We start from the raw sequence: 17906 nt of genomic DNA, 5'->3' as shown, positions 1-17906 counted from the left end.
ATAACCATTATCTATGATTTTGTGTTGTAACCCCCAAATATTTCATAAGTCATTTCATTTACATTGATTTCCTTTTTTTACTGGCATCCGTGTGAAGTTTTCATTAATGGAACAGAACTGTTTATGTTAAAAAAAATTCTGCTTTATCTTATAAGCGTAATTTCATATTTTTCTCAACTTCAAGGGGAGATGATTCTGAACTTATTCTTACGTTGCTGATTTACGCTAGAGGTTGAGTACTCATTGATATGAAAACACTGTAAAAGTTTCAATGTGTTTACGAACCCTCCCCCCCACCACCACCACCCTCACACACATATATTTCATGAGCATAATAAAAACAAAAAATGGTTACAATAAAACAGCATATTTATTTAAACTAAAATGTCTACATCAAAACAAAAAAAATAACATAGAACGCAAATAAAATAATTCTACTGGGGCTCGAACCTTGGGCCTCTCACATGTAAAGTGAGCGAGTAACCACTACACTACGGAACCGCTTGAAAAATCACCTTCTAACTAAGATATTAATAAGTGACTGTAGTGTTACGGTTATCAATAGAGCAATAAACCGTCAAATCGCTGTTGTCTTGTAAAATTGAAGGAAATACGCGTTAACCAAAACTCGAACAGCAAAAGTATGCGCTATTGTTAGAAAAACCACATAATAAATGTATTTTGATTATGTTTTGGTTTTTATACAAAACCAGAAAGTTTTTTCCGGTTCGCGTATTTGCCCAATCCATGTGATCTTTTATTTTTGCCCAGTCCCTGTGATCAGTTATTATTATTTAAAATAATTAGCTTTGCATTATTGGCAATAAATGGTGTGGTAAATGTAATAGGCACAAATGCAGTACTTATTTACACTAATTTACACAAAAAATCACCACTATGCAAGATATTCTAGCAACAAAAATATATACATTGTTTCGTAAAATAACTTCTCCTCCCATAAGCGAAAAAAAAGTATTACACGCAAGTCGCCGCACTTCAGTGCGACGCCAATAACTAAAGCATTTGATTAAATTTATCATTGTGGTAAGAGACTGTCGTTTATGATATACTGAGTTTTGTATGACTCCTTCAAAAGCTTAAGTAGTATTATCAATCTAAAGCACAGTTTCAGCTGCAATCGATTCTTTGTTGATTTTGGCTCAATTTTATTTATATCTGTTGAATAAGACTAAATATGCCCGCCATTTTATTCAATTGAATGTTCAAATAAAATTGGGGTTTTGTTTTGCTATCGCTTTTGTTTAAAATTTCTAACAATACATTTATCACATTCTCGATTAGTTTTTTAATTGGATCTCATTTTTCCAATCGGTGGGTAATAAAAGGATGAGTTGAATGTTCAACTTTTTTTAATAACACAGTCGGTACTTATTCGGTCGTAAGGAATGTATCGTGATGTATGAGGATAATTATTTTGCTATGTCAATATATCATTTGTCTTTGGTGAACTTTGTTAACGGCATAATTTAAAATGAAGCAATATGAATCGAATGCATGTTTGGTTCCGAGTTGGAGAACGATTATCAGGTTCGGCCCGAATAAGAAAATAGGACTCGCCAAAGCTCGCCCTATCTTCTTTTTCTAAGTTTCATCGGTTGTCCGGTAAACCGTTATATGGCACTAAATATATAATTGAAACCTATACAATGTTTTAATACAATCTAAGAAATATAGACACAATTGCCAGCTTTTTTTATGTTTTCTGAAATATTTTAATTTTAGTGTGGTACATTAGTGTGGAAAATCCGGAGTACCCGGGAAAACCCACATTTGTCCGGGAGCGTTACCAACAACCAAGCTCAACTGTGCCGAGAGCGCGATATGAGCGCGGGTCGCATAGATGAGAAGCGTGTGTTATACAAATACAAACAACTGACTTGCAACCCTCAATTTAGTACGTATTCGGTTTCAATTAAATCGATATATAAATAAATAAAAATAAATAAACAAATATATAAATAATATAATAAACACGAACACAGAGGGCGTTATGATGCATACCATTTATTTTTAATACCATATATATTGTTTAACAAATCCACAAATTTGCGAAATATTTTTATTAACATGGTGCAGGATCACGTGACTGTGTGGGGCTCACAATAAAAGGTTAATGGACGAAAACATAAAGGTAAGTGGTGCTTTTTCAAAAAACATTTTAAAACAAATTTCCTTAACAAGTTCAACGTTTGCATACAATACTTACGGAATATTACGCTAGTCAATTGTTTCAAGAGTTTATATCACTCGAGTGGCTTGTGTGATGACGTATCACACGAGAGGCGGAGCCTCGAGTGTGATGCGAAATAGAACAAGCCACGAGAGTGATACAAACTCTTGGAACTATTGACCAGCGTAATATTCCTTTTAGTATATACAATAACTAACGAAAACAGTTAACAAATGTATTTCTTACTTTTACAAAACTGACAAAACAATGACTAAAACGGTACGCCATAGTTTATTTAAGACGCGCATGAATACAGTTTATGTAAATTAACGTGTAAACATTCGAATCGGGAAAACACAGGTTTCCGACACGCTTACCTTAATGCCATCGTTAGTCCAATTTTCATAACAATTAAGTTGACAACTTTAATCCGATGTTTATAACAAAAACGTTTAAACGATATGCACTTCCACTTCTATCTTCCATGTCTTTATCGAAACTTAGTTTAAACACAATATTTTTTATTGTATTCCTATCGAAATATACATTTATTCATGATTAACACACACTCGAAAAATATTGTTTTCGTCGTTTGAGCACGTGCGAATTAGACGAAAACTACTTTCCCTTGTCAATGTAGATCCGATAGGTGGCTCTGTAAGAGAGCGTTTTCCTCGTGGCCGAGTTAATCCGTTCAGTCATTCAGCGTTGGGATTGACTGATCGATACACACGTTATTTTTTCACTACGTTAACTTGGTTTTTGAACATAACCACGCGGTCTAGCGATGATTGTTCTTTTCTTGAAAAATTGGACTTGAATAGTTTAATTATGGAACTTTTAAGCAGAAGTGCGTGAGCAGAATATAGGATCATCAGCCTAGTCGAAACAGTCGTGAATAAGAAAGCACTTCAAAAGCCGTCAGCTGCCGTTACTTCCGGAAGCTTGCAACGTGGCGGAAACACTACATGAAGGGAAATGCAAAAGACGGAAATGGTCCCTGTTTCGCTTGTGCAAAAATCACACACTTCGAATACAACTGTCTGTACACCCGGCGGTTCCCGCAGCCGGACGTCCCTACCAAACAGTAGCCACAGCTCGCAGAATCCCGTTACAACAGATATAGATTTAAAAGATGAGTATTCATTGTTTACTGGTATCTTTGCTTACAGTCAGGACATATTTCATGACAGCTATATTGAGTACGAACAAAGCCATAAAGAAATACTGATTAAACGCAAGTTGAAAAATCAATTTAAGTTTTGGAAAGATATTGGATCTAACTGATTTATTTTAGACGTTATTTAAAATATATAAAAATCCGTTCAAAAAGATTGTTGGATGATTAATTTTTATATTACGCCTGCATATCATTTTGTGGATATTGTTCAGACATACACATACCTACACATTATTTAGGTATTGGTTGAGAAGATTGATCAGATGATGACATTGGCATCGTAAAGACATACAATAATTATGTCATGAGAAATTAAGTCAGATTTGTTGTTATCCCGCTTGATGCCCAAATTTGACAAATCATGCTTAGAGCTCCAGATATTCTCATATTTAGTTTCATGAGAATGTCGCAAGCGTTCGAATTTCGAATGCTACGCATGTACTTTTAGAAACTCTTCGAGAAGAGTTAATAAAGAGGTGTTTATATCGGGGTGTAAAGCCGATTAAATTTTACAGACGCTAAGATTATTTAAAAAAAATTGAACTATGTCTATGTGCTAAACAATTGCTAGGTTTGTGCGTCAAATTATATCTATGGGTATTAATCTCGGGACGGTATCTCAAATTATCACTACGTGTTTAAACATAGACATACATAAAGCAAAACTTTGGAACTTTTACATTAATACGTCTGAAGAAAGTAAGGTTCAACTTTCGATTTGGAGAACATTTACAAAGTTTAAATGTAAGATCATTCGCAGTAAGCCATGGCTGTAATAGAATTGACGCTAGCAGCACTGGTTTAGCAGGATATGAGCTTGAAATGCCCAGCGGTGTAGTGCATGACACGTGGTCGCCGTCGGAAGCGGCAAAATCCTCCGCATGGAGAGAATTTTGTGCTGTTTACAGAGTTCTGTTATCGCTTGAGCACGTGCTTGGTTTTTTGAATGCGTGTTCTTAAGTTGAACTTTTTATCAACACGAATTGTGTGTTAATAATTGAATATCTGTTCTTTCAGAGTCATGAAGATGATAAAACGCGCTTCCTGACGTCTTGGTGGGAGAGGTTTTATTGCTGCCGGAGTTACTAAAAGAATCATGATCTATTAAATCGTCATGTGTTATTTACCGAGGTAGGTTATTTCGGTTATCATAATAACTATATCATGATAAAGGCGCTTGCCTAAATGATTTATGCTGTTTGTTAAACTTAACCCTCTATTCAAAGGAGGGAGATTACTCGTTAATGAGTATGCGCGGAGTCGTACAGCGGTTATCGCGCATGTCTTATAGAAGCCGCTGTGGCTTGTTAAACACGAGATGTGGAAACGTGCGTGTAAGCGCTGTACGATGTGTCGGTATAGGCTGTCGTGTTAGTTATATTTATTTATCGACGTATTGTGTGAAATGTTGTGTTAGGCGTTATAACAAGTTTATAGTGAAATATAAGCGATTTCTATTGGTCAGGTTTTGCACGAGGAAATCGTGATAAAGTTTTAGGTTGTGTGTAGTAATTCTCCCATAGGCTCTCACTTCGTTAATATCTATTTTATATTACATAATTACTTTGTTTGCATGTTTTTTCACGAAAGAACAATTTTGTGATATTGATAAAACATGTCAACAATGTATGTTAAAGACGAGATACATGATTTACATGTACTGAATGAGGCCCAACATTGTTTGTGATCTGAGAGGGGTATTGGTTCCGGACATTTTACAATGGGATTTACATGGTTTTCTATAAAGAATACTAAACATTTACGATATAGAAACAGCTGATTATTTGTAGATTTCTCTAAAATTAGAGGTTTCAGGAGGTGATGAAGGCACCTAGACACCGGTCTTGAGCCATGGGTCCTCATACGTCCCCCTGCCATAAAAAGAAAAATGAAAAATGAGCAGTGGGGTTGCGTATCCCGCTCGCGGTTAAACCTGAATCGTTCGTTACCACCGATTATTGTTTGGGGTGTACATGAAGTCATGTGCACTTCTCTTAATTTGTGATAATGGATAAATCTTGTAATTATCGCAGCTGCTGTTACTAAAACTAATGTTTCACTTTATGAACTTGTCGCAAATTGGCGTGGTGGATGGGCATAGGGGGGTGTCCCCTGTAAGCTTTTGGCATCGGCGGCGGACGGGCGGTTGTGAGGGCCGTGGCGTCCTTGGGCTTGTGCTTTTGAATTGTGTAGTTAAAAGTGTGCAATTGTATGATTTTAAGTTTAGGCTTGACGTCTGATGGGTATTTATAATATATAATTATTCGCATGCAACGAATGTGCATGTTTAATGATACGTATAACGACGTGTTTTTACAGAATGGTCATTCTTGATCTGATATGGGTTAACAAACACGCATGTTAAAAACGAGGTTTTGATTTTAATTTTGATGTTTTTTTAAAGATTGTGAATCACCTTTTGATTCACGACTTGGTAGATATGTGTAAGAAGCTGCACATAAAAACAGCAAATTATTTACCACTGTTGAGTAATGAAAATGGTCTGGTTATATCATTTGTTCAAGATTTTGTAGTTTTGCCTTCCAACACAGAATTCTATACACCATGTAGAAATGGTGTGGGCATCTTTGGAAATGTGGATCTTAAATTGCGCATGTTAGCTTTATCAAAAGAGTTTGTGTTAATGGGAATGCAGTTTGAACGTATGTTCACATGAATGACGTATTCACAAGCCGGTATCGGCGAAGGTTTATTATCAGTGTGATATGACGTTTCTTATTATTGTATATCAAGTTAATAATGTAGAGTAGCTCAGACAGAAAACAAGTATTTGTCCTATAACACACTTAGAGAATTGCTGTAAATTGGCATTTAAACCGCATGTTCAAGACATTAGCAAATATTGCGTTCACTCTTTTATAGCTGGTTGCGCAATTCCTGCGGCTAATAATGGCATTCGTGACATGCTGTTTAAACTTAACGGTAGATGGCCGAGTGCGTTGTAGTAGACTATGTTGATAGCTAAAGACGGCTATGTTAAACGCTATGTTGATGAGAGGTTTAGGGTTCCAATGTCACTTAGATTATAACCATCGATGAATTCTATAATAAGCCAATTATTATTTGTAATATACTTACAAGCCCGTTCTTTTAGTTCAGTCGGTCATACCAACGACTTAACCAAAAAATATGTTGTTGTATTTTGTTGTTTTTCCCTATCGGGAGCGTAGTTGTGAAGGGAAATATTGTTTTCGTCGTTTGAGCACGTGCGAATTAGACGAAAACTACTTTCCCTTGTCAATGTAGATCCGATAGGTGGCTCTGTAAGAGAGCGTTTTCCTCGTGGCCGAGTTAATCCGTTCAGTCATTCAGCGTTGGGATTGACTGATCGATACACACGTTATTTTTAATTTGTTTTGAATAATAGTTAAAGTAACATAACAAGTGTTGTTGTTTAAAAGTTAAATCTACATGCTTCTTATCCTGGTACGAGCTTATTTTGAAATTTAGGATTGTGTTTTTTACAACAGGTCATGTGTTTGCTCACATGGAGGATGCATTCAATGTTTTCAATATATACATGTAAACCAGTATCATATTATTTATCCCTAAGTGGGATTCGGTCTCCGGAAGAATATGTTTGGCTGCCTTTATATTTGCTTATGAGGAGGGACTCGCGTAGGCATACAGTATGCCTGGTGATGTAGCAGTCTAGGTTGGTAGGCGCGGCTGCCTTTATAGTTGCCTACGAGGAGGGACTCGTGCCGGCATACAGTAGGACTGGCGTTGTAGTAGACTATGTTGATAGGCGTGGCTGCCTTTATGTTGCCTACGAGGAGGGACTCGTGCCGGCATACAGTATGCCTGGCGTTGTAGTAGACTATGTTGATAGGCGTGGCTGCCTTTATGTTGCCTACGAGGAGGGACTCGTGCCGGTATACAGTATGCCTTGCGTCGTAGTAGACTATGTTGATAGTTGTGGCTGCCTTTATGTTGCCTACGAGGAGGGACTCGTGACAATATACAGTATGCCTGGCGTTGTAGTAGACAACGTTGATAGGCGTGGCTGCCATTATGTTGCCTACGAGGAGGGACTCGTGCCGGCATACAGTATGCCTGGCGTTGTAGTAGACTATATTGATAGGCGTGGATGCGTTTATGTTGCCTACGAGGAGGGACTCGTGCCGGTATACAGTATGCCTGTCGTTGTAGTAGACTACGTTGATAGGCGTGGCTGCCTTTATGTTGTCACGAGGAGGGACTCGTGCCGGCATACAGTATGCCTGGCGTTGTAGTAGACTACGTTTTATGATAGTTGTAACGATGAGAAAGCGTGTGTTTGTATTCATGCTGTTATGTATGTTTGATGACTATGTGTGGATTATGAAAATGTATGGATTTGTATGAAATATATTGTATGATTGTATGTGTAATGTGGAATGTATATAAAATGCGTATATAAAATGCGTGAGAAAAGAGGAGTAATACACGGTATCAGTCAGTCGGTCATACCAACGACTTAACCAAAAAATATGTTGTTGTATTTGGTTGTTTTTCCCTATCGGGAGCGTAGTTGTGAAGGGAATACGTTTTTAACACATAGTTTACTGCTAAAAAAACTTACGTACATTGGTGAATACGGCTCCAGGTCCGACATGTTCTTACAGAGTTTAGATAAAACTATTGTTTATTGTCACAGAAATGACGTCACACGATGTACTAAGTAATATATTTCGTAATAGGGTGTGTAAGTCTCGTCATGTGACCACCGATATTTCTATTTTCGGTGCGTGTATTGTGACGTCATTAAATGGGTCGAAGTAGTCCGGCTAGTATGGTAATAGGGAATTGGAAAAGGCGAGTAGCGTAATACGGGATTTTTTATTTCAACGATTGATACAACCTGTATTTTGGTAAAGCATTAAACATGTATACAATAAGCATTTTTATGATGATTATGACAGTGTGAAATGCATCCGAATTACTTAATTTAATAAGCCTGTGTTCTTGTTAAAAAATTTCCTTGTGTACTTCACGTAGCTTGAAATTTTGTCACCGATTTCAGATGTATTCAATGATTTATTCTTATATCTTAAGATATCGGGACAAACTGCTAGAACAAATGTCTTTTATGCAAGTAAGGTTTTTAAAAATGTATTTCAATAAATTAAATTAAAAAAATAAAGTTTTCAACGCTGTGTTTGCATTTTTGTCCAGCCCATGTGTAAACCCCGTTGATTATGCACCCTGTTATTTGTAAATGAAAGAAAATCGGACGGATGTTGTTTCCGGAAAGCAGTTCGTTATTTTGCTTTAAAATATATTTATACAATGGGTGTCAGTCCCTTTAAAATAAACAAAGTAAAACAAATTGTATTATAATATTAATTTTGGGTTCTTTAGGGGCACTGATTCAGTCGAATCTCTAAGTGAAATTGGCTACTTGACCTTATAACGCATAGTGAGCGTATGTGTGTTAGGAAATTGTTGCCTATAAGATACCCTTCAAGCATGAAAATTGAAACTACAGCAAAAATGCCACACATAAAATGTAAAAAAAAAACTGAAATACTTTAAAATATATGAAACAAGGAATGTTTCCAATGTCACGGATCTCACAACAGTCAACTTTGGTCTCAAAACTCAACACATACAACAAATAGCTGCTATCCCATCCGCTGATGGGTTATACAGGCGACACACCGGCTCCTCATTGTGGTTAGTGGATTTTTTTAGTTGCATGACGATAGGTCTGGTCGCAGCCCTTACAAAGTGTTGTATGACCAGATTTGAGCTTTAACTTTCGACCATAGGCATTTGCGGTACAGACGTTGTCGTATGATGGTCTATATGTATGCCAAATTTCTTTAAAATTTCATGAATAGCAAAGTATTGTGCTAAGACAGGAAAACTTGCGCTGTTAAAGGCCAACTTTTACCTTTGACATGTAAGTTCAAAATAAGCCTTTGAGGAATGTAGAGCATTTTACAGAAGACATCCGTCAATTGTTAAATTTGTGCCAAGGAAGTTTTAAAAAACATCTATTTATTGTGATTATATTGCTGAGAAAGGAATTTAACAGCTGTTGTATGGCAAAATGTTACCTCTAAGTTGACCTTGACCCTTAGGTCTGGAGACGGGTGTTACACAATTTTCGAACGGACATCCGGACACAGAAGTAAAAACGGACAGTGTGACATATAGCAAAAAAATTATTCTGGGCAATATTGCTCTAATTATTAACAACAGTCTCTAAAATAAATAAAAAATACGATGCGTAAAAATATAAATACGATTATGTACTTATAAATGCATTCGGCATGCACACAACAGAGGAAATGTTAGAATAAAACAAGACTGTTATATACTTGATTTTATTCAATAGCAACTTGTAAATTAAAATTAAACAAATTAAACTGCTGCACAAGTATTACTTGTAAGTTGTCATTTCAACATATTGTTTGTATTGTCATAGAAAACTATAATGTTAAAGTATAAAACACAAATAATAGTCGAAAACATATATATGATTTGTAATTGGGAGTAAATAATAATCTACAGAAATAGTCATTAACATTAATATAATGTCCCGTTAATACTCATTAATGCCATATTCTTCCAAAATGCTAGCCGTGGGATACAATTGTGAAATATGGAATTGTGAATGGCCTTATGTAATTAAGACAATCCAATACTTGTGCAAACAACATATTATTGATATTATATCAATGCATATTTTATAGTAATATACGATGTAGCGTAACACAAATATTTACAAGCGTACGATTTCATACAAATATACATGTTCGTTTTACATATTTGTATCATAAACCTTATAAAAAGCGTAACTCTCAAATCTTGTATCTTAAAGTGATATTATGCGCATTTTTCACAGTTAAATTGAGCTGAAAAGAATTAACAGGTCAAAACAGGTAGTTAAAATGTGGTAACTGACCAATTATCTACAACTCATCTTGCTACCAGTTGTTTATAAAAAATATATATTATAATCGATATTTTACATGACTCACCCAGTCATCTAAGCCGAAAAGATCCGTAAAACAAAATTGTGTATTTGTGTCTAATGAAAAAATCTGCATGAAAACTACATTTAGACTCACATTGTACATCGAATCATTTCTGTCGTCAGTTGTCAAAGCGAAAGTACGGTTGATATTCAAATGCATTATTTTTCTTATTCCGGGATATTGTTTTAGTATGTTGATTCTGCATTAACAAATATAAGTGTATATGAAGTGAACACACCAAAAAGTAACAAGGTTTGCCATAGACACCTATCAACATAGCATATACTGTAAGATGCCCACAATATCACTTTAATTAAAATGAATAATTTTTTAGACCAACGCATTTACAACAGATATTCAGTACACCGTTAAATGTTATTTCTACCAAAACTATTCAAATATTTACACATTGTATAATATAAACGTTTGCAGTTACAGAATTTCTAAAGAAATTTAAGCTGCATATGCATAAAAGTGCGATAAATAAGAATTCGGAGTACACATACATTTGATTGATAAAGCAATCTATAACATCACTCGATGCAACGATATTTAAAACGCAATAGAAGTATTAATCGTACATGATACAGTTTATATGATAAACTGACAGCAGTTTATGTGACTACAATTCACAATTACTTGACAGGTACTATTTGATAGTATAACTAAATTGCAATTTATCAATTGCACATTGAATGCTTGCCAATAAAAGCTATGCATTCGTCACGTTTGAAAATGACATTGTAAATGATAAACCATGTCAGGGCATGGGACATGTAACAGAACAACACAATTAAGACAAACCCACATTTGTAGACCATTTACCAAAAATCTATATTTGAAAAGTAGCACTCAGCCTAATTTTATATGCAATGAATTCATTCATTCAAATAACGCATTTGATATTTTGCACACATATATAAATGTAATAGGTACACTTTCCTTAAACTAAGTAAAATGTGTAACCAATTCAACTTACGCACTCAGAGAACTCTCGACACTATGATTTATTTAAGTACATAATTGCTTAAGCAATACTTATAAACAGACAAGCGCATCATTTCAGAACTATAAGTACAGTACTTCTTATTTTGTGCCATGATTGTTGTCTAGTATTGGTTTGCGAGATTGTTTTTTGTATATTGTTGTATGTGGCCAAAGGCATTAATATATTTATTCTGCCAATAAACTGAAACATGTTTAATCAAATAGTACGGAGCATGTATTTATATAAAATCTGACTAGAAGCGACTGCTGAGTTCATGGATATTTGACGAATTTCGAACATTTTTATCATTAAATTAATGTTACTGTTAGCATCATTCGACTACATGAGGAAGGCTAGACATTACAGTGCTATGTACATAATGCATATATATAGTAACATTAACATTTAAGCACACAATTTGAATATCAATAATGATGTGTTTTATATGTTCATAATATACACAATATTTACAATAGTTTCACATATTAAAACAGACGACGTTCAGGTCAGTGAAGAATATACATTATACATATATATATTAATGACGAAATTCGAAAAATAATAATGTACACAATACATTCCACTAGAAAAGAGCTGCTGTATTCAAACCTAATGTATAGATCTTTATCATTCTACAACAAGAGAACAATTATAAGTGCAATTCAGCACCTATAACATGATGCGGGAAATAAATTACATAAGCGAAATTACGTACTATGCTTGCAATATTAATTTCCCAAATCCCGATACCAATTTTGATTTATTTACATAAGCCTTGTGAAGGTAAAACATAATTCACATTTATGCCATACTGTTTAAATAATCAGTCAAAATAAAACATTTACGTAATTTTACCAAAGAATATTAATACATATTGTACATAGTACTAAATTAGGAATCGTTATCAACATCGATCGTTTTGTGATATCTGTATAAATTCAGATGAACAATATTTTCTAAATTTGTACAAACATGTATACAAACAAAACTGAACAAACTATAAACTGTATATATATATATATATATATATATATATATATATATATATATATATATATATATATATATATATATATATATATATATATATATATATATATATGTGTGTATATATATTATTTACAGAATGCTTTGTAAAGGACATATTAACAATACAGACATAACAATTTTACACGCGCAACAAAAAAAGAAAGCTTATGTTCGAGATATCAACACGGTTCTTGCAGACATGTTGTTGTTGTTAAGCATAAATACATAGGTAAAAGTACATAACGCACCAAAAATTTTTTATGTATTATCCAACAAATATGATGTTAAATTTATCCAAGGACTTTAGGTGTGTGTACTTGTTACCAGCAGACAGCTGTGCAGTAAATTGGTTAATATAATACGTCCGCAAAATTTACTTTATTAGCACGTTGATCATTTAGAGGATGCTTGATGCTAATGAGACTCAATCAGCCGTTTTAGGCTCAATATCCCCATACACCTTTAGGATAGATTTCAAAGAGTTAAACACTGCCAATTTCCATCGATATCTTTATTTTGGACATAGCAAGTGACAATGTATAAGATCGCAATTCAGAAACATATTAATGGGAATCTTTGCAACAGACAACCTCAGGCGCCTCAAATCTAAAATCCAAAAGCGAACCCTTCACAAAATGATATAATGATGCAAGCGTAGTCGACAAGCTGTGCAACCACTCAATTGAAAATTCCGCTTCATTAAGTGATATGCGTTGCACTATTGAAGACAGGTGTATTGTTCATCAATAACTATAAGTCTTCCACAAAATACAACATTTTTAATTTAATGAAGCATATCTTTGATGGTTAAATGGCATACTGATACATGTACGTTCTCAAGGTTCAACAATCATCACATTGCAGAGCCACTCAGATGATCATTCAAATTCATACAATGATATGCATTGCAATGGCGCAGGCAGCTGTAAAGTGCCTCGCTCACTATACGTTCCCCACAATTAAAGCTTTGTAAATGCATAAAGAATGTACAGAATCACTGCTGCTAATAAGGCACAATCTGCCGTAGTCAGGTCCAGAATCCCTATGTTTGTATCAGGTAACACATTAATTACAGTTCAACAATACAATTTTTCATCAAAGTGTTCAATCATGGACATATCAAGTGACAGGCAGCTGTAAAGAACATCGCTCACTTAGTCCCCCAAACAATATCTTTGTTAATTTATTAAAAGTGTAAAGAAGTTTTGATGATAATGATGCACATTCTGCTGTTTTCAGCGTCAGGATTTATGTTTATGTACCCAGCACGTTTTATACAGCTCATTACAGCCATTTACCACCCATACTTAAAATCTGTACATGTGATGTCATGTGACAATATATCACATCGAAAATCAGATGCATATATTAAGAAACCATCTCCACGTACGTCTCTAAATGGCTGAAATACGACATCCATTAATTCACACTCTACCGAATTATCTAATGAAGAAAGCGCGACCAAAAAGCCGCACACCCACTCAGCTAAACATTAAACTGTCTACAATGAAACATGTATGTACTGCAATTAAGCAGGCAGTGGTCAAGTGCCCAAATCACACACAAAACTTAAGCTCTGTTCACTGCCTGAGCGTGTAGAAAAGCTTTGATGCTGATTAGGAAAAGTCGGCTGTTTTCAGGTCCAGGATCCCAATTGTTGAACTACAAACTAACTCAAACAGTTCAGCACTTCCATTTTAAACAATAATTTTAATATAGGACATGTTACGTGACAGTATTTCAGATCGCTTATTAGATATATGTGTTTGAGAATCGTCTCCATAGTTTTCTGAACATGGCTGTAATAGAATATCCCACAACTCACACCGTACAGAATGGTCTAATGGAGAAAGCGCAATCAACAAGCTGCAGAGCCACTCAGCTGAACATTCAACTTTTTGCAATGATATGCATTGCAGTGTTCCCCACTAATAAAGCTTTGTTAAATTCTTGAGAGTGTGCAGAATCTTCGACGCATATCAGGCACACTCTGCATTTTTCAGGTCCAGGATCCTTATACTTGTATCACGCAATATTTCAAACCGTTCAACATGTCCATTTTCCACCAAAATTGTCATGTGTGTCATATCAAGTGTCAGTATTTCAGATCGCATATCAGATACATGTGTTTGGGATTCTCCTCCGCAAGAGTATTCAAATGACTGCATAATACCATCATACATCTCACACTGTACAGAATGTTATAATGAAGAAAGCACAATCAACAAGCTGCAGAGCCACTCAGCTAAACATTCAACTTTCTGCAATGATATGCATTTCAATGTCTTAGGCAGCTGTACAGTACATCACTCACTGTAAGTCCCCCACAAAAAAAGCTTTGTCAATTTCTTAAGAGTACACATAATCCTGGACGCAGATGAGGCACAATCTGCCTTTCTCAATACCAGGATCCCTATACTGGTATCACGCAATATTTCAGACAGTTCAACACTACCATTTTCCACATCAATTGTCATGTGTGTCATATCAAGTGACAGCATTTCAGATCGCAAATCAGATACATGTGTTTGGGAATCTCTTCCGGATGAATATTCCCAAGGCTGCAATACAACATCCAAATAATGACAACGTACAGATTGATCTAATGAAGACAGCGCAATCAACAACCTGCAGAGCCACTCAGCTGAACATTCAACTTTCTGCAATGATATGCATTCCAATGTCTTAGGCAGCTGTACAGTACAACGCTCACTGTAAGTCCCCCACAAAATAAGCTTTTTTAATTTCTTGAGAGTGTACAGAATCTTTGATGCTCATGAGGTGCAATCTGCCGTAAACAGATTCGAAGTCCCTATATTTGTATCACGTAAGATTTCAAACAGTTCAACACTGCCATTTTTAACAAAAATTGTCATGTTAGGCATATCAAATGACAGCATTTCTAATCGCAAATCAGAGCTATGTGTTTTGGCATCGTCTTATCAAGAGAATTTACATGGCTGCAATACAACGTCCCAAAGCTCACACTCTACAGAATGATCTAATGAAGAAAGCGCGATCAAAAAGCTGAACAGCCGTTCAGCTAAGCATTCAACTTTATCCAATGGCATTAGTTATAATGTAGCAGGCAGCTGTAAAGTGCATCACTCACTATAAGTCCCCCACAAAATAAGCTTATTTAATTTCTTGAGAGTGTACAGAATCTTTGATGCTAATGAGGCGCAATCTGCCGTAAACAGATTCGAAGTCCCTATATTTGTATCACGTAAGATTTCAAACAGTTCAACACTGCCATTTTTTACAAAAATTGTCATGTTGGACATATCAAATGACAGCATTTCTCATCGCAAATAAGAGATTTGTGTTTTTGAATCGTCTCCGCAAGAGAATTCACATGGCTGCAATACAACATCCCACAGCTCACACTCTACAAAATGATCTAATGAAGAAAGCTCTATCAACAAGCTGCACAGCCACTCAGCTGAACATTTAACTTTCTGCAATGATATGCATTGTAATGTCTCAGGCAGCTGTAAAGTGCAACGCCCACCATAAGTCCCCCACAAAATAAGCTTTTTTAATTTCTTGAGAGTGTACATAATCTTTGATGCTAATGAGACGCAATCTGCCGTAAACAGATTCAAAGTCCCTAAATTTGTATCACGTAAGATTTCAAATAGTTCAACACTGCCTTTTTCCACAAAAATTGTCATGTTGGGCATATCAAATGACAGCATTTCTAATCGCAAATCAGAGATATGTGTGTTGGAATCGTCTCCGCAAGAGAATTCATATGGCTGCAATACAACATCCCACAGCTTACACTCTACAGAATGATCTAATCTAGAAAGCGCGATCAACAAACTGCACAGCCACTCAGCTGAACATTCAACTTTGTGCACTGATATGCATTGTAATGTAGCAGGCAGCTGTAAAGTACATCGCTCACTATATGTCCCCCACAAAATAAGTTTTTTTAAGTTCTTGAGAGTGCACAAAATCTTTGATGCTAATGTGGCGCAATCTGCCGTAAACAGATTCAAAGTCCCTATATTTGTATCACGTAAGATTTCAAACAGTTTAACACTGCCATTTTTTACAAAAATTGTCATGTTGGGCATATCTAATGACAGCATTTCTAATCGCAAATCAGAGATTTGTGTTTTTGAATCGTCTCCGCAAGAGAATGTACATGGCTGCAATACAACATCCCACAGCTCACACTCTACGGAATGATCTAATCTAGAAAGCGCGATCAACAATCTGCACAGCCACTCAGCTGAACATTCAACTTTCTGCAATGATATGCATTGTAATGTAGCAGACATTGGTAAAGTACATCGCTCACTATAAGTACCCCACAAAATAAGCTTTTTTAATTTCTTGAGTGTGTACATAATCTTTGATGCTAATGAGGCACACTCTGCCGTAAACAGATTCAAAGTCCCTATATTTGTATCACGTATGCTTTCAAATAGTTCAACACTGCCATTTTTTACCGAAATTGTCATGTTGGACATATCAAATGACAGCATTTCTAATCGCAAATCAGAGATTTGTGTTTTTGAGTCGTCTCCGCAAGAGAATTCACATGGCTGCAATACAACATCCCACAGCACACACTCTACAGAATGATCTAATCTAGAAAGCGCGATCAACAAGCTGCACAGCCACTCAGATGAACATTCAACTTCATTCAATGATATGCATTGCAATGTATCAGGCAGCTGTAAAGTACATCGCTCACTATAAGTCCCAAACAAATCAAGCTGTGTTAATTTACTGAGAGTGCACATAATATTTGACGCTAACGAGACATCACCAGCCGTATGTAGGCCTAGTGCCCCGATAGATGTAAAACGCAGTGTGTCATATTGGGCAGTATTGCCCTGTTCAATATTTAGGTTGATATTTGTCATATCGCATAACAATATTTCTGACTGGAATATTTGTGTATTGGAATCCGTAACAGTCACAGCTTCAAAATACAATTGCACATCATGTTTTAAAAATGATAAATACACTAGTAGGCGACGAAGAAACACGGCCGTACAAGTACATTTTAGCAAATAAATATCTTGTAATGTACCAGGAAGAAGTGTTCGTTCCAAAAGATTTGAATCTTCTATGGAAAAATATATTAAGTTAGACAACGACGGAAGAACATTGGACAATGATGATTCTTCGATTTGTCCGATAAAATGCAGCTCCTTTATTTTCAAATTATGTAAGGCTTTATAAATTTCCGGGGTCACTGTAGTCTTCAAACGTTCAAGACTATTTTTTGACTGTTGCATGACTGACAGTAATTCACTTTCTTCTAGAACGTTGCTTTCCAAAATAAGTGACCGAACATTTGACTTGTTAAAAATTAGAAGTTGCTTTAATGCCTTTGAATCCGAATCAAGAAGATATTCATTGAATGTGAAATCCATACATTTTAAACTAATTTCCTTCTGACCGCTGGTGTTGGCCTCATTTAAAACAGCTATAACCATCTGCTGGAACAAGACTGATATTGCAAGACAACGTGCATCGCAATTCATCTGATTAAGATTTGATTTTAGA

General features: G+C 35.5%; 3 protein-coding genes across 3 annotated transcripts in view; all 3 read right to left on the bottom strand.

The window, feature by feature from the left end:
- Nucleotides 1–17906, bottom strand: part of LOC127835792 (uncharacterized) — a 343344-nt gene that overhangs the window by 38835 nt on the left and 286603 nt on the right. The gene's annotated exons all lie outside the window — the stretch shown is intronic.
- Nucleotides 1–17906, bottom strand: part of LOC127835795 (uncharacterized) — a 563233-nt gene that overhangs the window by 380018 nt on the left and 165309 nt on the right. The gene's annotated exons all lie outside the window — the stretch shown is intronic.
- Nucleotides 12460–17906, bottom strand: part of LOC127836584 (uncharacterized) — a 39294-nt gene continuing 33847 nt past the window's right edge. The window contains exon 5 of the mRNA XM_052363246.1: nt 12460–17906. This exon is cut by the window's right edge and continues 1465 nt beyond it. Within this exon, the coding sequence (XP_052219206.1) occupies nt 15680–17906 (2227 nt within the window). The 3' untranslated portion in view covers nt 12460–15679.

The sequence above is a fragment of the Dreissena polymorpha genome, chromosome 6 (assembly GCF_020536995.1).
Source record: "Dreissena polymorpha isolate Duluth1 chromosome 6, UMN_Dpol_1.0, whole genome shotgun sequence".
NCBI classification, from domain to species: Eukaryota; Metazoa; Mollusca; class Bivalvia; order Myida; family Dreissenidae; genus Dreissena; species Dreissena polymorpha.
This window is presented reverse-complemented; position numbering and strand designations above follow the sequence as displayed.